At 43.2% G+C, this 17,274-nt stretch overlaps 1 protein-coding gene across 6 annotated transcripts in view; it reads left to right on the top strand.

The window, feature by feature from the left end:
- The window catches only part of SUFU (SUFU negative regulator of hedgehog signaling), an 87,450-nt gene that overhangs the window by 4,067 nt on the left and 66,109 nt on the right, over positions 1-17,274 (top strand). For all 6 annotated transcript variants that reach the window (XM_090145422.1, XM_090145424.1, XM_090145423.1 and 3 more), the window contains exon 2: positions 578-712. In XM_090145422.1, coding sequence (XP_090001548.1) covers positions 578-712 — 135 coding nt within the window. The remainder of the gene's footprint in view (positions 1-577; positions 713-17,274) is intronic.

Raw genomic sequence — 17,274 nt, forward strand, 5'->3', positions numbered from 1 at the left:
CTGCTGGTGGCCGAGTCACCAGCCTTGTGCTGCAGCAGAGTCTGCACTCACCTTTTGCTCCTTGATTAACACAGCTCATGCATTATACAGGTGCTAGTACTCTAAATCAGTGTTTTTTTCTGCTGTTTTAACTGTCAGGTCTGCATTTGGAACTATGGATTACTTTCTTCAGAACTTAGATGTTTCAAATTGTGCTTTGAGGAATAGTGTTTTGTTTTTCAGTGAGGTATGTGCCTCTGGCCTGAATTAAGAGCTTTTAGTGTACATACAGCTATTGCTCTTTTACTGCTATAATTCTGTGATTGTTTTGAGGAGGTTTTGATATGATTTTCCAGAGGCTTTCATGCTTTAATGTTAAAAACATTGTAGTATGTTGCACACATGCACTTTGCCTTCCTGTGCTTGGAGCTTTTTGGACTTAACCCAACCTTTTTTTTTTTTTTAAGAGTAATTTGACCATGCAAATCTTATTTTTGTCACTAGCTGTGATTTAAAGCAGGTCCCTTAGAGCATCTATGCAGACTTCTTTGTCTTGAATAAACCTATTTACCTAAGAATCTTTCTGATTTTAATGCAGGCTGGGAGGACCCGATCCTCTGGACTACGTTAGCATGTACAGAAACATAGGAAACCCAGCGCTGAATGTTCCTGAGCACTGGCACTATGTCAGTTTTGGGTTAAGTGACTTGTATGGAGACAACAGAGTACATGAGTAAGTATTATCCGAGTTCTATTGCTATGCTGAGTTCTGTGTCACATTTGGGGAATGTAGGTAAAACCCTGTCCTGCTGCTTATATTATTTGAACAGCTGTTTTTCAGCTGAGAATACTGTAGGCCATGGTAAGGGCTGACGTATGCATGTTCTTGGATGTAGAAGAGTTACTGTGTTCCCCTCCCTGGAGTTTGCATGCAATATATTTCCTTGTTAGTGTTAAAAAGTTGAGTGATGTCTGCATGTTTGTGTTGTTTCAGTTTTTTTTTTTTTAACTCATAGGTAAGCTTTTTTTTTCCCCTTAAACTGAATGTCTTGTGTTTTTCCACTCTTGGTAATTTGCTATGTTTATATGCTTAAATTCTGATCATGTTCCCTGTTCATGCTTAATGACTTACTCTGCAAAACTGCTGTCAGGGCATTTTTCCTATTGCTGGCACAGCAGTGTTACTGTCAGCAAGTGAACTGCCACCCCAGTGGCTACTGTATGAAGTGTGAATCTTTCATAACAGAAGTATAATCAAGTCATTATCTTAACCTGTTGATATGAGCAGTTTTTATCAGGTGTTTTGTGTTAGATCAGGCAGTCAACATGATCTAACCTTACCCCTGTCTTTCTTTTGCTGACTTTGCTCCTTAACTCCAGTAAAGTGAGTGGTATTCACCACACTTTCACAGTCTTGGAACATAACTCTTTTAACCAGGCAGAAATGGCAAAAGGTTTATTCTGTTAATGTTTAATTAAACTGTCTTAGTTAAACTGTGCTGTTTTGCAGTTGCAGGCCTAGTATCCACCAGGAATGGTGCAACAAAAGTCCAGATTTGTTCAAACTTTTCCTCTTCTTTTCGTTTTAGTTAAGTTTCAGCCAGCAGGTTGTGTTCTGTTTTACCTGGGTGCTTCTATTGCGACATAAACAGTCGAGCAGTTCTTTAACCGTACCTATGTCCTCAAGGCAGTTTCTCCTGTTTGTGGATACAGGTCTGCTTTTCAGAAATCAAGTCTTTTAAGACTGGAGTTTACATAGAAACCTCGTGTCACTGAGACCTTCCTGGGGCATTTTAACCAAAACATCTGGCAACAAACTCCATTTGTTATTTTCTGGGGTGGAGAAAGGGTATGGCAATTGAAAGAAATGAAGTTAAAGGTTTCCTTCCCTTGCTTTCACAAGAGATGTAGCCATGAACATGCAGGCTTTCATGTGATGCCTTTGTTCTCAAGTCATGAGATTTCATCTTTACCACTGAAAATGTGTGGTTGCCAAGATTAGGCAAGCTGTATTTTTCAGCCTCATTCTACTGGAAGTTAATTTTGGAGGGTGTAAGTGCTGTGCTGACCTCCTCTTTTTGGTGGCTTGTCAACCTGAAGATTTCTCATGATGAGACTCTTCTCTTTGATTGGGCCTGGTTTGCAGAGAGAGCAGCAACAGGCTGTGGGAGTCTCTGCTGAAGGCATGAAAAGTGAGGAATGGCTTAATGTGTTTTTAGGAATGAGGAAGCAAGTTAGATAAGGACATAACCTCTTGTGGCACATGCTTTGGTTTCTCAGTCCCAGGCTGCCCTCTGCTAGACTATAGCCTGTTGTTCTGACGTGGAGAACTTGGGAGTGAAAGTGTTACACAGGAATGTCACAACCTTGAAAAACTTATAGGAATGGGACCAGCAAACTCTTCATGCTGTCATACAACTTGATCTGGAAATCCAGACTGAAATAATGGAGAATGCCTTGTGCTGGTTGCAGTGTCTGGGAATTTAAAAAAAAATAAAATTCTAGATATGAGTACTATGCTCTGTGCCAGTGGTAAGCTGGAGCTGCACTGCTTTTCCCCCTGCGTTGGCAGGAACCTGTCAAGCACAGAGCCTCTAGTCACTGTCAGTGATTTCTGTGCCCTGTGTACACATGTGCATTTCTGTTTTCTCTGTGGGCTGGATCAAGGCATCTCTGTGTCAATTGTCCTGTGAGGTTCAGCTAGCTGCAGTTTGTCACCTTTAGTTTAGTCTCAGTCTTGGAGCTAGAAAATTTAATGTTGCATGTGCTGTCAAGAAAATTGCCTCTGCCTTTGTTACAAATAATCTTACTACACAATTATGGATATGGTAAAGCTGTCAAAACCTACACATCTCTTGTACGCTGAGCCTGAAATTACCAGCAGGTGGGTGAGCATTGAGGGTGGATAAACAGAGCTCAGCACCCACCAGTAATTCTTGTTCCCAGCAGCAGTCTCTGCCACCTGTTCACAAAACCCAACTGCTGGATGGACTGCATGCCACCAGGCTGGCACTGCATGCATGCTTACAGGATCGTGGTGGGTTTTGTGTATGCTCAAGAAGCTCCCCTTTTTCAGGAGGAAATGTACTGAAGCCCATGTTTAATACTGTGGGTAATGGTCTCTGTTGCTCAAAGGACTTTGGGGTTCTGCTGTCTCAGGTAAAAGCATCCAGCAGAATGGTTGGCAACAGGGCAGGGTGACAGGCACATCATTTTAGTCTTCACAGGATTTCTTTAAAAGCTAGTGGGACACTGAGCTCTGTTCAGCTGTGCTGGCCACTGGCGATAGCTGATGGTTTGTGGCTCTTTATTTGTTTTTCAACTCTCTGAAAGAGTGCGGAGCTGGACCTGCTTATGACAGACAGAAAGACTGTGGCAACAGAGGCACATTTCCATAACCTCACTGCCTTTCATCGTTCAGAAGGGGACGGATAGTACACTGCCAAGTGCCTTGTTCATCTCCTGCTTGACTTTGGATAACACATGGCTTATTTCTTGTGGACCTCTTCTGGCAATACAGGACAATCTAAACCAATTACAATGAGTGCTAAATGAGAACGACTTTCTGATGATTATTTTGAGTGAACTGGGGCTGAGTTGGAGGCCCCTATATTTTTATTTATAATGAAATAGCAAACAGATGTAGTGTGTAACATGAAAATGTTGACTTTAATTTATATTTTTAATAAGAACCTGAAAAGTCTGAAGTGGAGCTCTCCTTGTGCCTCCTTGTTGACAGATTTATTTTCAGTTAAAACAGCACTATTTCCTGCTCTGCTTAAATGTCAGCTATGCTCTGCTTATAGAACTCTGTCCTGTTCTTAAGAGTCCACAGAATAGCATGGAAGAAATCTACAAATTTCAAGTGGGGAAACCTTTTTCATTTAAAAACACTCAGTGTTTCATGGTATAATGGCAACCATGACACCAGCTGTGCTGAGCTGATTGCTCTAAAAATCCTAAATCATGACATCATGACAGCACTGGGGAACTGCAGGCCTTTCCGTGGGATTTCTTGCCAAGCTGTCTGCATGGCAATAAGTCTCTCCATTCAAGCATGCTACACAAGTTGAGTGGCAGCAGAAATCCTTCTGGGATATTTTTGCAAGTTGTTTCTCTCTCTCTCTCTCTTTTTTCTTTTTTTTTTTTAAAGTTCTTCTATCTACTTTAAAATCAAAACTGGTATGTAAGTTCTTGAATCCATTCAGCAGGGTTAGAGTAGAGCTTTTGCTTTTTCCTGACTGTTTTTGCTTTCTGAATGAGATTCTTCACTGCAGTGACCAGTGAGTGGGTAAGGTGTGAAGTCACAGATGGGCTCCCTTTGCATCCTGTCTGGCAGCAACTGCCTTGCAGCAGAGCTAGCAGCAGGGGACCTGTCTCTGTGCATTGGGGACCTGGTGCTTCCTGCAGCTTCCAGTCCTGACAGTGACTTCTGGCTATGAGGAGAACAGGCATCAGAGGAAACTGGCTTCAGTAATTGGAAGTGGATCAGGCTCTATCAGTGGCATTGCCAGCTTTGGCTGCTGTGGTGCCATGACATGCTCTGGCCCCTGGCTGTGCTGGCAGAGGTTATCAGGGCATCCCAGGGAGCACAAAAGCTGTCTGTTTTTTCACCAGGCTGCCTTCTGTCTCTATTTTACAGGTTAAGGTTGAATCTCCAGTTAACTATTCCTATAGTTCCACAAGTATTCATTCTTTTTGTTAACAATTTTTTAAAGTGCACAGAATGTTAGAATCAGGATGTGATATGATTACTGAAAACCTTAAATAGCCTTATTTGTATTAAAATTGCAAGGTTGTAACTCAGAGCCACAACAGAAAGCAAAACTGAAATTGTGGCTAGGTTATGAGATAAGGTTTGTACTTGCAGCCTTCCCACATCCTGGGAAGAAACATGCCAGCTGTGTTTTGATGTTTAGCCTTTTGTGTAAATCCCAATAATTGAGTTTCCTGATCTACACAAACTTCATATTGACAGCGTGTTTTTTCTTTTTTTTTTCTTTCTGGCAGCTTGTTAGGAGGCTAAGTGCAGTATTTCATTTGCATAAAGCCAGAAAGATTACAGCTGCCTTCATCTCTGATACAGATGCATGGTACCACCCGCCGAGACAACAGGTTCCAGCTTGCTGTGGCCCTTTTGATTTACGCTGCTTCCCATTGGGATCGGGAAGGAGCGGTGCATGCCGGGGAGAGCGTGTTGTCTCTGTGGGTGGTGCCTCCCTATTAAAGGTAAGGGTAAGCATGAGCCTTTCATGATCTCCCATCCAGCTTGTGTTCTGTTGGCGTGTATAGATCCTCTGAATGACCTTAACTTGTAAAGGGGCAAGGATGCTTGTTAGAGCTGGGAGGAAGAAAAAGGAGTGCAAAACTGGATCAGGTAACAAGTGCGAGGCTTGCAGAGGGGTGGATGTTTTCTGGAGAGCTTTTTTCAAGTATGAAAAGAGTTTGAAAAGAGTATTTAGAAAATAGCCTGAAAGTTGGAACGAGTGCTCTCTTTCTTTGAGTGTGTGCTGGCTTCTCTTTTGAGCCTGCATGAATATAGGATGGAGTGGTGCTGACAGCTGTCACTTTAGTGGCCTCTTAGTTCTGTAGCCTTTCATAAATTCAAAAGCTTGCTGTGCCCCCAGCCTGCCAGCCTTTAGCCTTAAATTTTGGTATTTTATGGGTCCGTAAGTGCTTTATAAACCACGTGCTCAAAGCACCTCTGAAATATTACACCAAAGTCTGAGGTGACTGTGAACTTTTTTTAAATGGTGGAGATGACTCTGCCCTTCTTTGTTTTCATGAAAATGCAGTAAAATAATGGACTTTTCAGAATTAGAGGTGGGTGGTGGTGGTTGTTATGGATTGGTATTGCAGAGAATGTTTTGAAGCAACTCTTGTAGAATACAGCATATCTAAGAGGAAAAATAAAAGATCAAATCACACTGGGAGCTGAGCCTGAAATTCCAGGAAAATTAATAAAAACCCAAGGTTTTCTTCCATCTTTCATGACATCCAGTTTCTTTTAAATGTACATACTTCACATAGAGGAACCTGAGGATTTGTTCTGAAGTAACAGCAGAGTGGTGCAAGCCCTCTCTCCTCATCCTCACCTTGCTTCCCTAGGCTGTTAGCTCTGAAGGAAAATGTCACCTGCTCAGTAAGGGTTGACTGCTTGGTACCACTTCAGCACATGGAAGAGGGAAGCAAGATTGAGTTCTGGGGACAGATCTTCAAATTGAGGACCTTCTGGGTACTGTTCCTGGAGATAGAGCATCTGCCCCAACTAAAGGGTGTGACGTGGGAAATGACACTGGTAGGCTTCAGTGGAAGGAGCTACAAGAGTTAAGTCAGGAGGAGGGAGAGCTCAAGGTGGGCACTGAGCTCTCAGTGTTCTTTTTCTTCCTGATTCTGTTTGTCTGGCAGAGACTGACCCCAGATGTAATGCTTGCTTTTCTGTTTAGTCTTCTTTCTGAGACAGCGGAGAGAGGAAGTTTCATGGCAGAGTAGGGAGAGGGCACAGAATTGCAGAGTTCTACTACCAGAAAAAAAAATATTTCCTTTTAGTAATAGCTTATATAAAATACCATCAGAGTTGAAATGAGTAAGTTGAGCTGCAGGGCGTCAATAAAGTCCATATTTTGATGAATTTGTCTTGTGCTTGGATTTTTTACATGCTTACAAACATATGAACTAATCTGAGCTTTTTCCAGAATTCCAAAATACTTGTAACAGCTCTCACCTTTGTGCATCTCTGGTGTCTGGAAGTATAGCTGTGCTTCCACCTGTAGATCCATTTTTCTATCTGGCTGTTGTTTCTGCCTACACATGGTGGTATTGGGATACCTCTTATTTCGAAGAGCCTCGAGTGCGACTAATGAGTTGAACAACTTTGGAAACGTTTTAAAAATGTGCAAGTACAACCATGAAGGATTCAAATCCAAATCTCCCAGGCCAAAGCCAGTGAAACCAAGCGTCGTGCCTGTTCGCACATCCATTGGTCACGTCCCTCTGATGATGGAGGCAGTGCAGAAGGACAAGGAGTTGTTTTTCAGCTGGAGGCAGACCTCCCTTGAAGCAGTGGTCACCATGGGGAAACCTATTTTTCTCTCCTCCCAGGCGGAGTGCACTTGGCTTCCAAATGCCGTTTGCTGGAGGTGGTTAGCACCGTTAATAATGTGGATGATGCAGGCCACCTACGGAGAGAGGTCTGCTTTGTGCTGCTGCATATCTGCGTGTGGAGCTCGTGGGACCAGAGCACACTTGAACAGTGCTAGATTTGGAAATAGTTTTTTGAAGCACCGAAGGAAATTCGTTTAACGTTTACAGCAAAGTAGTTGAATTTACAAGAACGACTGTTTTCAATAAAAAAAGAAAAGGTTGGATATAAGTTTACAGCTGAGCATTGCTGAAGCCCAGTTTTTTGTGCAGTAGCACATCTGTGTGTGCATCCCGTTAAGCTGAGCCCCCGCTGCCATGTGGGGATGGGGCACAGTGCTCAAACAGGACGGCTCCTTTCTGTCAGCAGAACTGCATTTACGGTCGGGTCTATGGGAGGAGAGCTGGCCCCTCTCATCTCACAGCTGGGTTAGTGCAGAGCGCGGCAGGAGGGCTCTCACGCTTGGCCTGCTGGGAAAGGGAGTGACTGGGGATCAAGCCTGGGTCTTCCTGTGTGAGATTGTTTAATTTGATAAGGATTGTTTTAGGATGTTCTAAAAAGCAATAATTAAAAGATAGGGTTGTTTTTTCTCTGTGGGATGTGAAGGTAAAAGCGTTTCATAAGCCATGTGGCCAGTCCAGCTGTGAGATCAAAGGGAGTTTGACTTATTTATCCTCTTGCTTGCTGGAATAATGATACCAACAAAATGAATGTTTGAAGAGATGCATCTAAATGTTGTTATTCAGACCCAATCCCCCTTTTTCCTCTGTGCAGACTCCACTTTGGGAACATGCCTTGCTAATTACCACAATGCTAGGATATTCTGTCTGCATCTTGATGGGACAGTTTGATTACCAGATTTATTTTAGAAGTTGATCAGCATTTCTCTCCCCTAAGCTGCACAGTGGTTACTAAACTTGACTGCTTTTCTACTGTCATCTCAATTTTGAATCGAGCCCCAATAGGCGGTGACACCAGGCTAACAAAAGCAGGCTGTAAATCTTTGGTGGTCTCCATTCACATGGCGTTCCCTTCCCTGGACAAAGGGGTGGATGGGGCTCCCAAGTGCCACGCTGCCTCCAGGGATGGTGAACAAGGGCTGGATGTCTTGGGGGAGGCATCTGAGACAAAGCTATTTGGGTAGATGGGTTGCCACCTGACAAAGGGGCTGAGGTTTAAAGAGGGATTCTGCTAGTGCTCTTAAGAACAAAAAGCACACCAAAAGAAACCACAACTGAAAACTATTTTTGCAGGATGTGACCAGGGTGGGAGGAGGTGAAGGGGGACTCAGCCATTCTTGGGGAGCTCTGATTTAAACCCAGAGGGCAGAAACAAGGGAAGGAGGGAAGGATGCACAGATGGCTCATTGTTTTGTCTCTCTTGGCATTCTTGCACTGCCAAAGCAAAGGGCAATTGTTTTAAAATCCCTGTTGCAAAGGAAGCTGTTTACTTTTCAGCTTTTGCTCATCCCTGAAGATACAGACTGTAAACCAGTGGGGCTAGACATCGTCACTCTCTTGTTCTGGAGGGCAGTGCTCTGACCAAGGGCGTGGAGCAGCTGTCAGGCAGCATCACTCTGTAGGGGACCAGTAAGGAGCTGCAGCAGCCGGGGAGTGCAGGGGGCAAGGGGACGTACAACAGGGACAGGTGCAGAGCAGCATGCCCAACTGATGAAACGTGGCATAAACCTGCAGCCATGCCCAGCGTACAGTATAGTCCTCTTACAGCTTCTTGTTTTTTGTAGCAGATGATTTGTTAGTACAGAGCAATATTCTGCCATTCCTATACTGTTATTCTCTCTACTGGTGCTGCTCCTTCCCCCGCCTCCCCTGTGGTTTGTTGTGGCCTTTCTGGAGCAGGGGCCTTTTTTGGCATAGTCGACAAAAATAAACCATAAAGGCTGCTGTTGTTATGAATAAGGCTCAACGGAGGAATTTTAGCAATAGAACTACAGCAATATAATTATACTGGTAGACTGGTTACAGTAAATTTCCTCATGAAGACAAGCCTTAAGTTGACATTTCCTAGCTAAGTTGAATCCATATGTATAATATTATTACACAAAAAATAATGTGTCTCTGGGCCTTGAATTCTTTTTTACCCAGAAGAGTAACGTTAAGCAGAAAAGCAAAGAAGTTTGTGTTCAGGCATGGATGGAGATTTTCTGTAACAGAACTGCCATGATGAGTTGGATGCTGAACTTTGTTTTATTGAGCAGGTTATTCCTTGGAAATCAAGCAGGAGCATAAGGAGTGCTTGTGCTTCTTGTACCAAAACCTAAGCGGTACTGAAGCGTGCAGTAAGTTAACATCTCTCTCCTAGCTTCACTCCTGTTAGTAAGAGAAACTGATTCAGTGTGCAGTTTCTATAACTGGTTTGGCTGAGAGGCACACTAGTTTACCTTTAGGTGTTATTCTGTGGACTCAGTATGAAATGAAGAGGGGAAAAAAAGTTTTTTCCTCCCTTGCTTGTTTTAAAGAGGCCAAGATTTATTTTATCCTCTTATGTTTGTTTTGTTTCTAATCTTGCAGCAGGTAGAGTATGTGTGGTATTTTTGTAAGTCAGGTATTTATTTCTAAAAATCAAAAATATCAGCCTTGAATGTCTGCCTCTGGAAGGTTCTAAGTTTCCAAACTTCCAAAGGAATGATAGTCTTTCAGGAGAAGCTTAACGCTTAATGGCAGATTAATTAAAAGAAAAATAATAATACTTTTCCTTGCAGCTGCCCCTCTTTTTTTTTTTCCTTCCCCTTTTGGGAACCTTTCATCAGTGATGTGGGATGTTCTTTTCCCTGGAATTATGGCTCGTCCCCCAAGGGTGTTTCCATACTGTTGAGTTGGTTAAAACTTCTGATACTGCTCATTAGTATGATTTTTAATGCACTCTTTGCAATAAAGTAAGACCAGATACCACCTCAGCAAGTAAGGAGGTGTCTTAATTTCTGCAGCTAATGAAGTAAAGCATAAAGGCTTGGGTCCCAGATCCAGTAGGTAACACAGCTATTTAATCTCTGGCTGAAATTTGGCCTTCAGTTTCCTCAGAGCTCCTAAATACGTTTTGTGCCTTAAGCTCATTGGTTGCACTGCTGAGAACTTAATCGTACAGGAATCGTAAAATGTGCTGAAGGCTCTGATGAAGTTGTTTCCTATGTTTTTCTTTTTACCTCTGCTCTTAAACCAGTGGCAAAGTAACGGGAGTAATGCTGTGGTATGTTTATACTCCGTGTAACCTGTTGGAGCCTGAGATATCCAGGCTGTGCAACAAGCAGCTAACTAGCTGTAGCTGTCAGTGTAGTTTCTAGCTTTGGGTTTTTCTCTTATTCTTTCCACCCTCCCGTACTGCTTTTGAAAGCCTCCTTTGTTATGCGAATGGATTCCTCCCAGCAGCTGCAGAACTTTCCACAGTAGGAGCTAGGAAGGAGCCAGCAGACACTGCGAGGAAAGTCGGTGCCCTCTTCGCAGCTGCTCCCAGCAGTACTGTCCTCCCCAGCCACACTGACCGCCGCTGGCCTTTCACTTCCTCAGAGCCGAGCCACTAGGTGAAGTTTTTGAGGTGTTTGAAGTTTATTTTTTTTTTAACTAGGTATTCTATCCAGCCCTCTAATCACTTGATTTCATATGGGTATTTTTTTTGAATGCATGTTTTGGAAAACAGAAGGGTGAAATGATTCGGACTTGTTAGTTTGGTGGTGGCTGGAGTAGGAGATCAAACCATCGCCAACTGGTGTGGCAGCATCTTTGTGCCACAATACAGAAAATAAGAAGAGTACTGCCCTCACGTAGACATCTTTTTGCTGGGGTAAAGGGTGACGTATTCCACACAGCCTCCTGTTTCATATTTTGGTGTTTTAGTCATTTCCCACTTTCAGTATTTGTTCATGCTGTGTAGAATATGGAGTTAATTTCCCAGCTTTTCTGTGACCTTTACAGCCAGAATATACAAGCAGTTACTATATCATCAGTGTGTCACGTTACCATCTGAAGTGGGGAAACAGTGTTACTTTACATCTGAGAATGAATTTCTGAAGGAACTCGAAGTAACTAGTGGAGGATGACAGGGTGGTTGCTCTGCACAAAGGATTCATACTTCAATCGCCCAGATGCTGTTTCAGGACTGCAGAAGTATTCTGCATTTCCTTGCTTAGTGCTAATAACTAAGCAGATCTCTTTGGCACTCACAGAGCCATTACAGCCTTCTGCCCTTAATCTGCACACATACTGTTCGTGCAGGTATGGCTGTGTGCTGGCACTCTCTAGAATGAGGGGATAATGCTTCTAAGCCCTATAGCTCAAAGGGTTTAACTCCAGCAGTGAAGCAGAATCCTGTCCTTCCTTCAGATTTTCATGGCAGGGATAGCCAAACCTCAAGAAGCAACCCCTAAGTTGCCTTCATTTGCAGCTGGGCACATTAAAGTGACCTGAAAACACAGTGGTTTACTTCAAAGTGCTGGGCTGGAGACAGCCTAATTCTGGGGCTGGTTCACGCATGGGTGGGTAGGAGCTGATAGCAGCAATGCTTCTGTCACAACAAGGTTAGCATGTGTGAATTATCAACTGTGGGTCCTGTTGGTTTGGGTTTGGATGTGGTGCCAGTAGTGAAAGTTCTTACCTGTGTTCTTGGCTGCAACGTTTTGCTTTATTGCTTGAGCTGGAAGAGCCCTCTGACAATCTCTGGTTAACGCCTGCTTGGAGGGGTGGCTTCAACAGCCTCGCAGCATTCAGCTCCTGGGTTTGATGGCTGTCATTATTTTCCATCATATCACTGCTGAATGGTAGATCAGTGAAGCAGAGCTCTGTTTTCATCCTCACCAGCAACAAAACAGTTCACAAACTTCCCTCAGAAAACACATACGTAGGTAGGTCTAAGTGGGTCCTACATGAGTATTTCAGAAAGCTGAGAAACCTGCTTGCGATGGGCTACATCTGTTTGGATTTAGACATCAGAATAATTCTCTAAGAACAACTGCAATTGTTGTTTCTAGAAAGGTTTTCCATTTAACTGATGGCAAACACATTTGATGCGGCTTACTGCGAAAGCCATCTCCAAGCAACAGCTCTGGGATAGCTGTTGCCGGACATCTTGGGCCACGTGTTGCTTACTGCCTGACCTTGATTTTTACATTAATAGAAGTCTTTGAACATGTGTTCTTTTCACATTCGTATTTTCCCTTTTTCTGTGGGAAGCATTTTCTTTAAGCAGGGTAGAAAAGAGTCCAGTAAAGCTCTGTGTGCAGGTTCAGGGCAGTGAGAACTTGTGGAATTTCCTGCTGAGCACTCTGAAGAGATAACCATCTGATGGCCAGATAAAAGCATCTGACAAATGCAGGGACAATTGTTTTTCTTCAAAATTGATGCTTTTTTTTGATGCTAGGAGACAATCCAGGAGAATATGGGAATAAGCAGGTGTGTTCGGGCTGGAACTTTTCTGGGTGCTTTTTAAGCCTTTTGTGTTGGGGGGATGCTGTGCTCTCAAATGAAACTTTTATATGGTTTGACAGCTGAACTAAAAACAACCATTTCCTGTTAGGCAAGATGGTGGAAGTACTGGGAGGGTCATTTCTTTTTCCCTTAACTTCTGGAATCTGTGAATGATTTGCTTGTGATGGGACATGGTGCAAGTGCCTGGGGTCTGAATTCAGGAGACTAAATCTGATCAGTCTTACCTGGGGCACAGCAACCACTGCCCAGTGCCCTAGCCTGGAGATGAGATGTTGTTCCAGGCTTCCACTTGGGTTTCAGGCAGAAGGCCACTCTTTGTGATGCTGTTCACAGCCAGATGTGAGCAGCGGAAGGGAAGTGGCCTCTTTTTCTCAGGGAAAACCTGTGAAGTCTGACACGTCAGCTCACTTGTTAAATGCCCCGGTGCTTTTTTGTTGCTCTGTGTTGCTAACAGTCATATCCTCACTAGCTGATAGGACATCCCCTGGGATGGTTGCTCTGCTTTCATAGAGCCATGGGCCTGTCTGCTTGGGTTTATCCAGCTTCTCCAATGACCCAGTGCCCTGGCAGGGCTCATCCTTATTGCTGAGAGCCATGGATGCACAATTGATGGAACTTCTTTTTTGAAGTAGAATTAGGACTACGATGAAAATAACAGCAGCTCTTACTGATGCCAGAGTTAGAAATGTTAGTGGTATTGTATTTCTGCAGCCTTCAAAACAACAGCAGAGTAGCTCACAAACAGACAAGTGGGAGGTTTTGCCTTGGTAGAAGACGTTAAGAAATGCAGTGGAGGAGTCAAAGCTTGAGGCAGCGTGAGAGTTTCCCCAAAAGTAGCGGTGATGGAGCTGAAAACTGAAGCTGGGCTCACTGAGTGGTGCACCATGAGCCTGCCCTCACTTCCCTTCCCAGAGAAACACCTTTTATCTCACTGCAGTTGCTCGGAGCAGGGTTGTAACTTCTGAAAGCTCATTCCTAACTATTCTCACAAACTCTGAAAGAGCTTTCTTGTTGTTCCATGGCTGAGATAAATTTAGAGAAGGGCCAGTGTTTCCCTATGTAAACTCTCATTCTGGGGGCTTGTACATCTAATATATTTATATATGCTTACTCTTACACTCTCGAAAAATAAACACTCAGTACACTCTGCTCCTTGTCCAGTGCTGTGTTGCTTTTCGAAGCAGCATTTCAGAAATACTGCCATTTCACACTGCAACAAAGCAAATCTTTTCTAGTTCCTTGCAAAGGAGAGAATGAAAATGCTTTGGCAAATAGCTTCGATTTAAACTGAAAAGCCTCTGGCTTTCAGAGCTGCCTTTAAAGCAAAGGGCTAGTTTGGCTTTTGATCCTCTTAAGCTGGCTTATTTGATGTGAAAAACGCCCTGGGTACTGCTGCAGAGGGAAGTAGCCTTTCAGTTCTCTGTGTGTGGCTTCGGGAGGGGGCTGGCAGTGTGGTGGGGGGGGCTCGAGAGGCTGCTGGCGCAGCTCTGTAAATAAAGGGGCCTCTATTTCTTTGGATTCTTTTGCTGGAACTAAATATCATGGTCAGTGAAACTCTTACCTCATTAAAGGAACAAGCCAAACGTCTTCAGCCTGTGTGCAGCGCTGCACTGGGGTCTGTTCTGTTAAGCAGATTTGCTGAGTAGATAAAGAATTTTAAACCAAAGAACGGCATACAATATACGACCTTGACTTTCGAACGGTTTGTTTTTGTTCAAGTGACAAAAAAAGGTTTTGATATTAAGTGTAGGGTTGGATTTGACTTGGCAGATACCGGAGCCTTCCATTACCACTGTAGCCATAATATAAAACTATCTGATGGGTGCCAGTGGGCAGCAGCAAGCCAAGAATTTCTCCATCACTGTTTGTTTTTGTGAAAACTCACATGGCTGCTGCAGAGCTGGGCTGCTGGTAGAGGTGATGCCTTCTCCTGTCGGAGGGCCAAAGCAGTGGCTGGCAGAACACAACCCAGGCTGTCTCCTTGTGCTTAGTATCTTTGGGGAAAAACAAGGATTTTTTTTCTCTTAGTGTTGGGGGATGGCTTAAAATAAAAAACAACAAAGCGCTTTCACTGAGAAGTGCAGGGTTCAGCAGAAGCAAGGCACAGAGCAAACTATGTGAAATATTCAGATGTGTTAGTACAGAAACTCAATGCTGTGTTGCAATTTTCAGTTTATGTACCTGGGGCTATGTGTGGATACAAAACATGCTTTTTGAGTTTTCCTTCTGGCACATGTGCTGTCAGTGCATTGGTTGGTTTGGCACCGTGGTATTCCTGTAGAGCTGAGACACTTTGGGACTATTGTACTGAATCTGTATTGTTGAAAAAATGGTGCATGATGCCCTTCAGGGTTGGGGTGGAGAACTGAGCTCTAGCCAAAGCTTAAATTGACTGTTGTATGAACTGGACACCTTCAGATTTCGAAGGAGAAAAGCAACAATAATAAAAATACAGAACCCAACCAAAATAAAGGAAAAGAAACCACTTCAAAATGCACCCCCCAGTTTCTATGTCCCTTGTTCACAGAGAAACCATCACCAAGAGAGCTGAAGGCTTGCCAACGTAGAACCAAAGCCTGTAATAAAGAGGTGTTACCTGCAGGGTTTACACAGGAGCTGGGGTCAGGCTAACCTGGGAACAGCATGAGTGCTTTCCTGTCTGCTTGGAAAGAAGAAACAAGGAGGGAGCGCTGTGCCTTTGGATGAATGGGAAGGGCATGAGCACAGCTCACTTCTGTGTGCCCTAGCAGGATGCCTGGAGAATGTTTTGCAGGGCTGTGCATTCAAAATCACTGTGTGCAACAGCTAGGAGGAGTGTTCGTTACTTTTTGGGTTGTCCTCTCCTCCTTCACCCCAATTTTCTGTGGGCTTGAGGCTTATTCAGTCTCTGTCTTTTGGAGGAACGATTTATTTTTAACATGCTGGTTGATGGTGGCCAGCCTGAAGAAGCTCAGTGATGGAGTTTCTTGGAAGTTTTGTGAAAATTGGAAGCTGGGGTAAGGAGCTTGTGTTTGATCATCTGCAAGATGCAATGCCTTTTAGTGTGGTTGGTCAGCATCCCGTGTGTCCCTGGGATACCCTGCGAGCAGGGGCAGTCCTGGGAATCCTGTATTTCCATGTGGAAGTGATGCAGTGTGCTTTAACTTGTTTGTGGGGTCTCAGTTGATGAGCTCCCCTGTTGCAGATAGGGATGGGTGCACCATTTGTCTTGTTGTTAAGGTCTGAACCAAAAGGAAAACAGGTGATGTGGGGAAAGAGCAGCTGCCCACTGCTCAGATAGGAAGGAAGAGTCTTCCTACCTTTGTGTGGGATCAAATGCCGTTTCCTCGGCCTTCCACTCTTCAGGTCCATATGTCTAATGGCCTTTAGCTTATAACAGGGCATTCTGGAACCTGAGGCTGCTAGAATATCCATTGTGTTGGATTCCTGCCATAGTCTTGTCTTAGCTTCTGGCGAATTCAGGATTTATTCCAGGCTACTTTGTAATTGAACCGAGCGTCTGTAGGAAAGGCGACCCCAGAGTCAGCAGCTGGGCATAAAATTGACTTCATATATGGTGTGGCTGGATCCTGGGATTGAAGGATTTATGGACAGTTGTTCACTGAAAGATTTTATGATAGCTGTTAGAACTATTCTTGACTAATTTTCAAATAATATACTTTTTTGGAAGAATAAAAGCAAAAGCTTTGGCAAAAAGTGCTAACTGAAATTGACTACCCTCATTGCATTCTGAATGTTAATTCTGTGGAAGACTTGTCTGAATTAAACAGAAATGATTTTTTTTTAATTATTACAGGTTTTTAAAGTCACCTGCCACAAATTTTCAAAACCAAATAACTAAAATGAAGTGGGCTCGTATCAAAGACTTTTTTGATGAATTGCTTTGAACAACTGTACAGTGCAGGGGAATTGCATGTATTTAAAATTTCATCCTAACAAAGCAGTGTCGTGTCAACAGCCTGTGACCATTAACTATTCTAAAACATTTTAAATCCAACTCTTCAGGGATTCTTAACATCTTAGAAGAAAACTGACTTACTATTCATTTACTTATCTTTTACTCTATGTATCTTCTTGCAGTTCTTCTCTTTTAAAGCTCCTGTGTTGTTTATGAAACAAAAATCTGTGAGTAACATTGCCTGTCAATTTTGCCATTTTGCAGCTATTGGTGTGTTGCTGGCCAGCCTTGTTCCTGTAGCTCATTTCACTTTAAATTTGCTGGAAACCCACCTGAACACTTCTATTACTCAGTAACTTGCTTATGGATCAATATAAAACACGTGTGGTCTTCTGTTAAGTGGTTATTTCTGCCTACCCCTGAAGCAGGGAGATCTGTGGAGTTAAAAAAAAAAAAAAAAAGGCAAAACTTATTCAAAATGAGACTTGTTTCAGAGCTTGCCTTGAAAGGAGGAAATTCAATAGGGAGCCATCTTACTTTCCAAAATATTAACTGCGTAAGTTCAGCTTGAAGGCTTTTTGTTTACTTTGATCCTTTCAAAAACTGACCCATTCATAATGCATTGCACTTTATGGTGAATGCTTTTTCCTGGAATCAGTCCCTGAGTATTACCCACTTTGAAGCATTTTTGTTTCTCCCTCTATGAAATACTTCTGTTTTTCTTTTGCTAACTGATACGTGAAACTAATAAAACACAACAGGGGTGCTTAATGTACAAAGTACAGCTTTGAATTTACAAGGCCATCAGCACCCTGTAC

Source organism: Phasianus colchicus, chromosome 8 (genome assembly GCF_987193195.1).
Source record: "Phasianus colchicus chromosome 8, bPhaCol1.hap1.1, whole genome shotgun sequence".
Lineage (NCBI taxonomy): Eukaryota > Metazoa > Chordata > Aves > Galliformes > Phasianidae > Phasianus > Phasianus colchicus.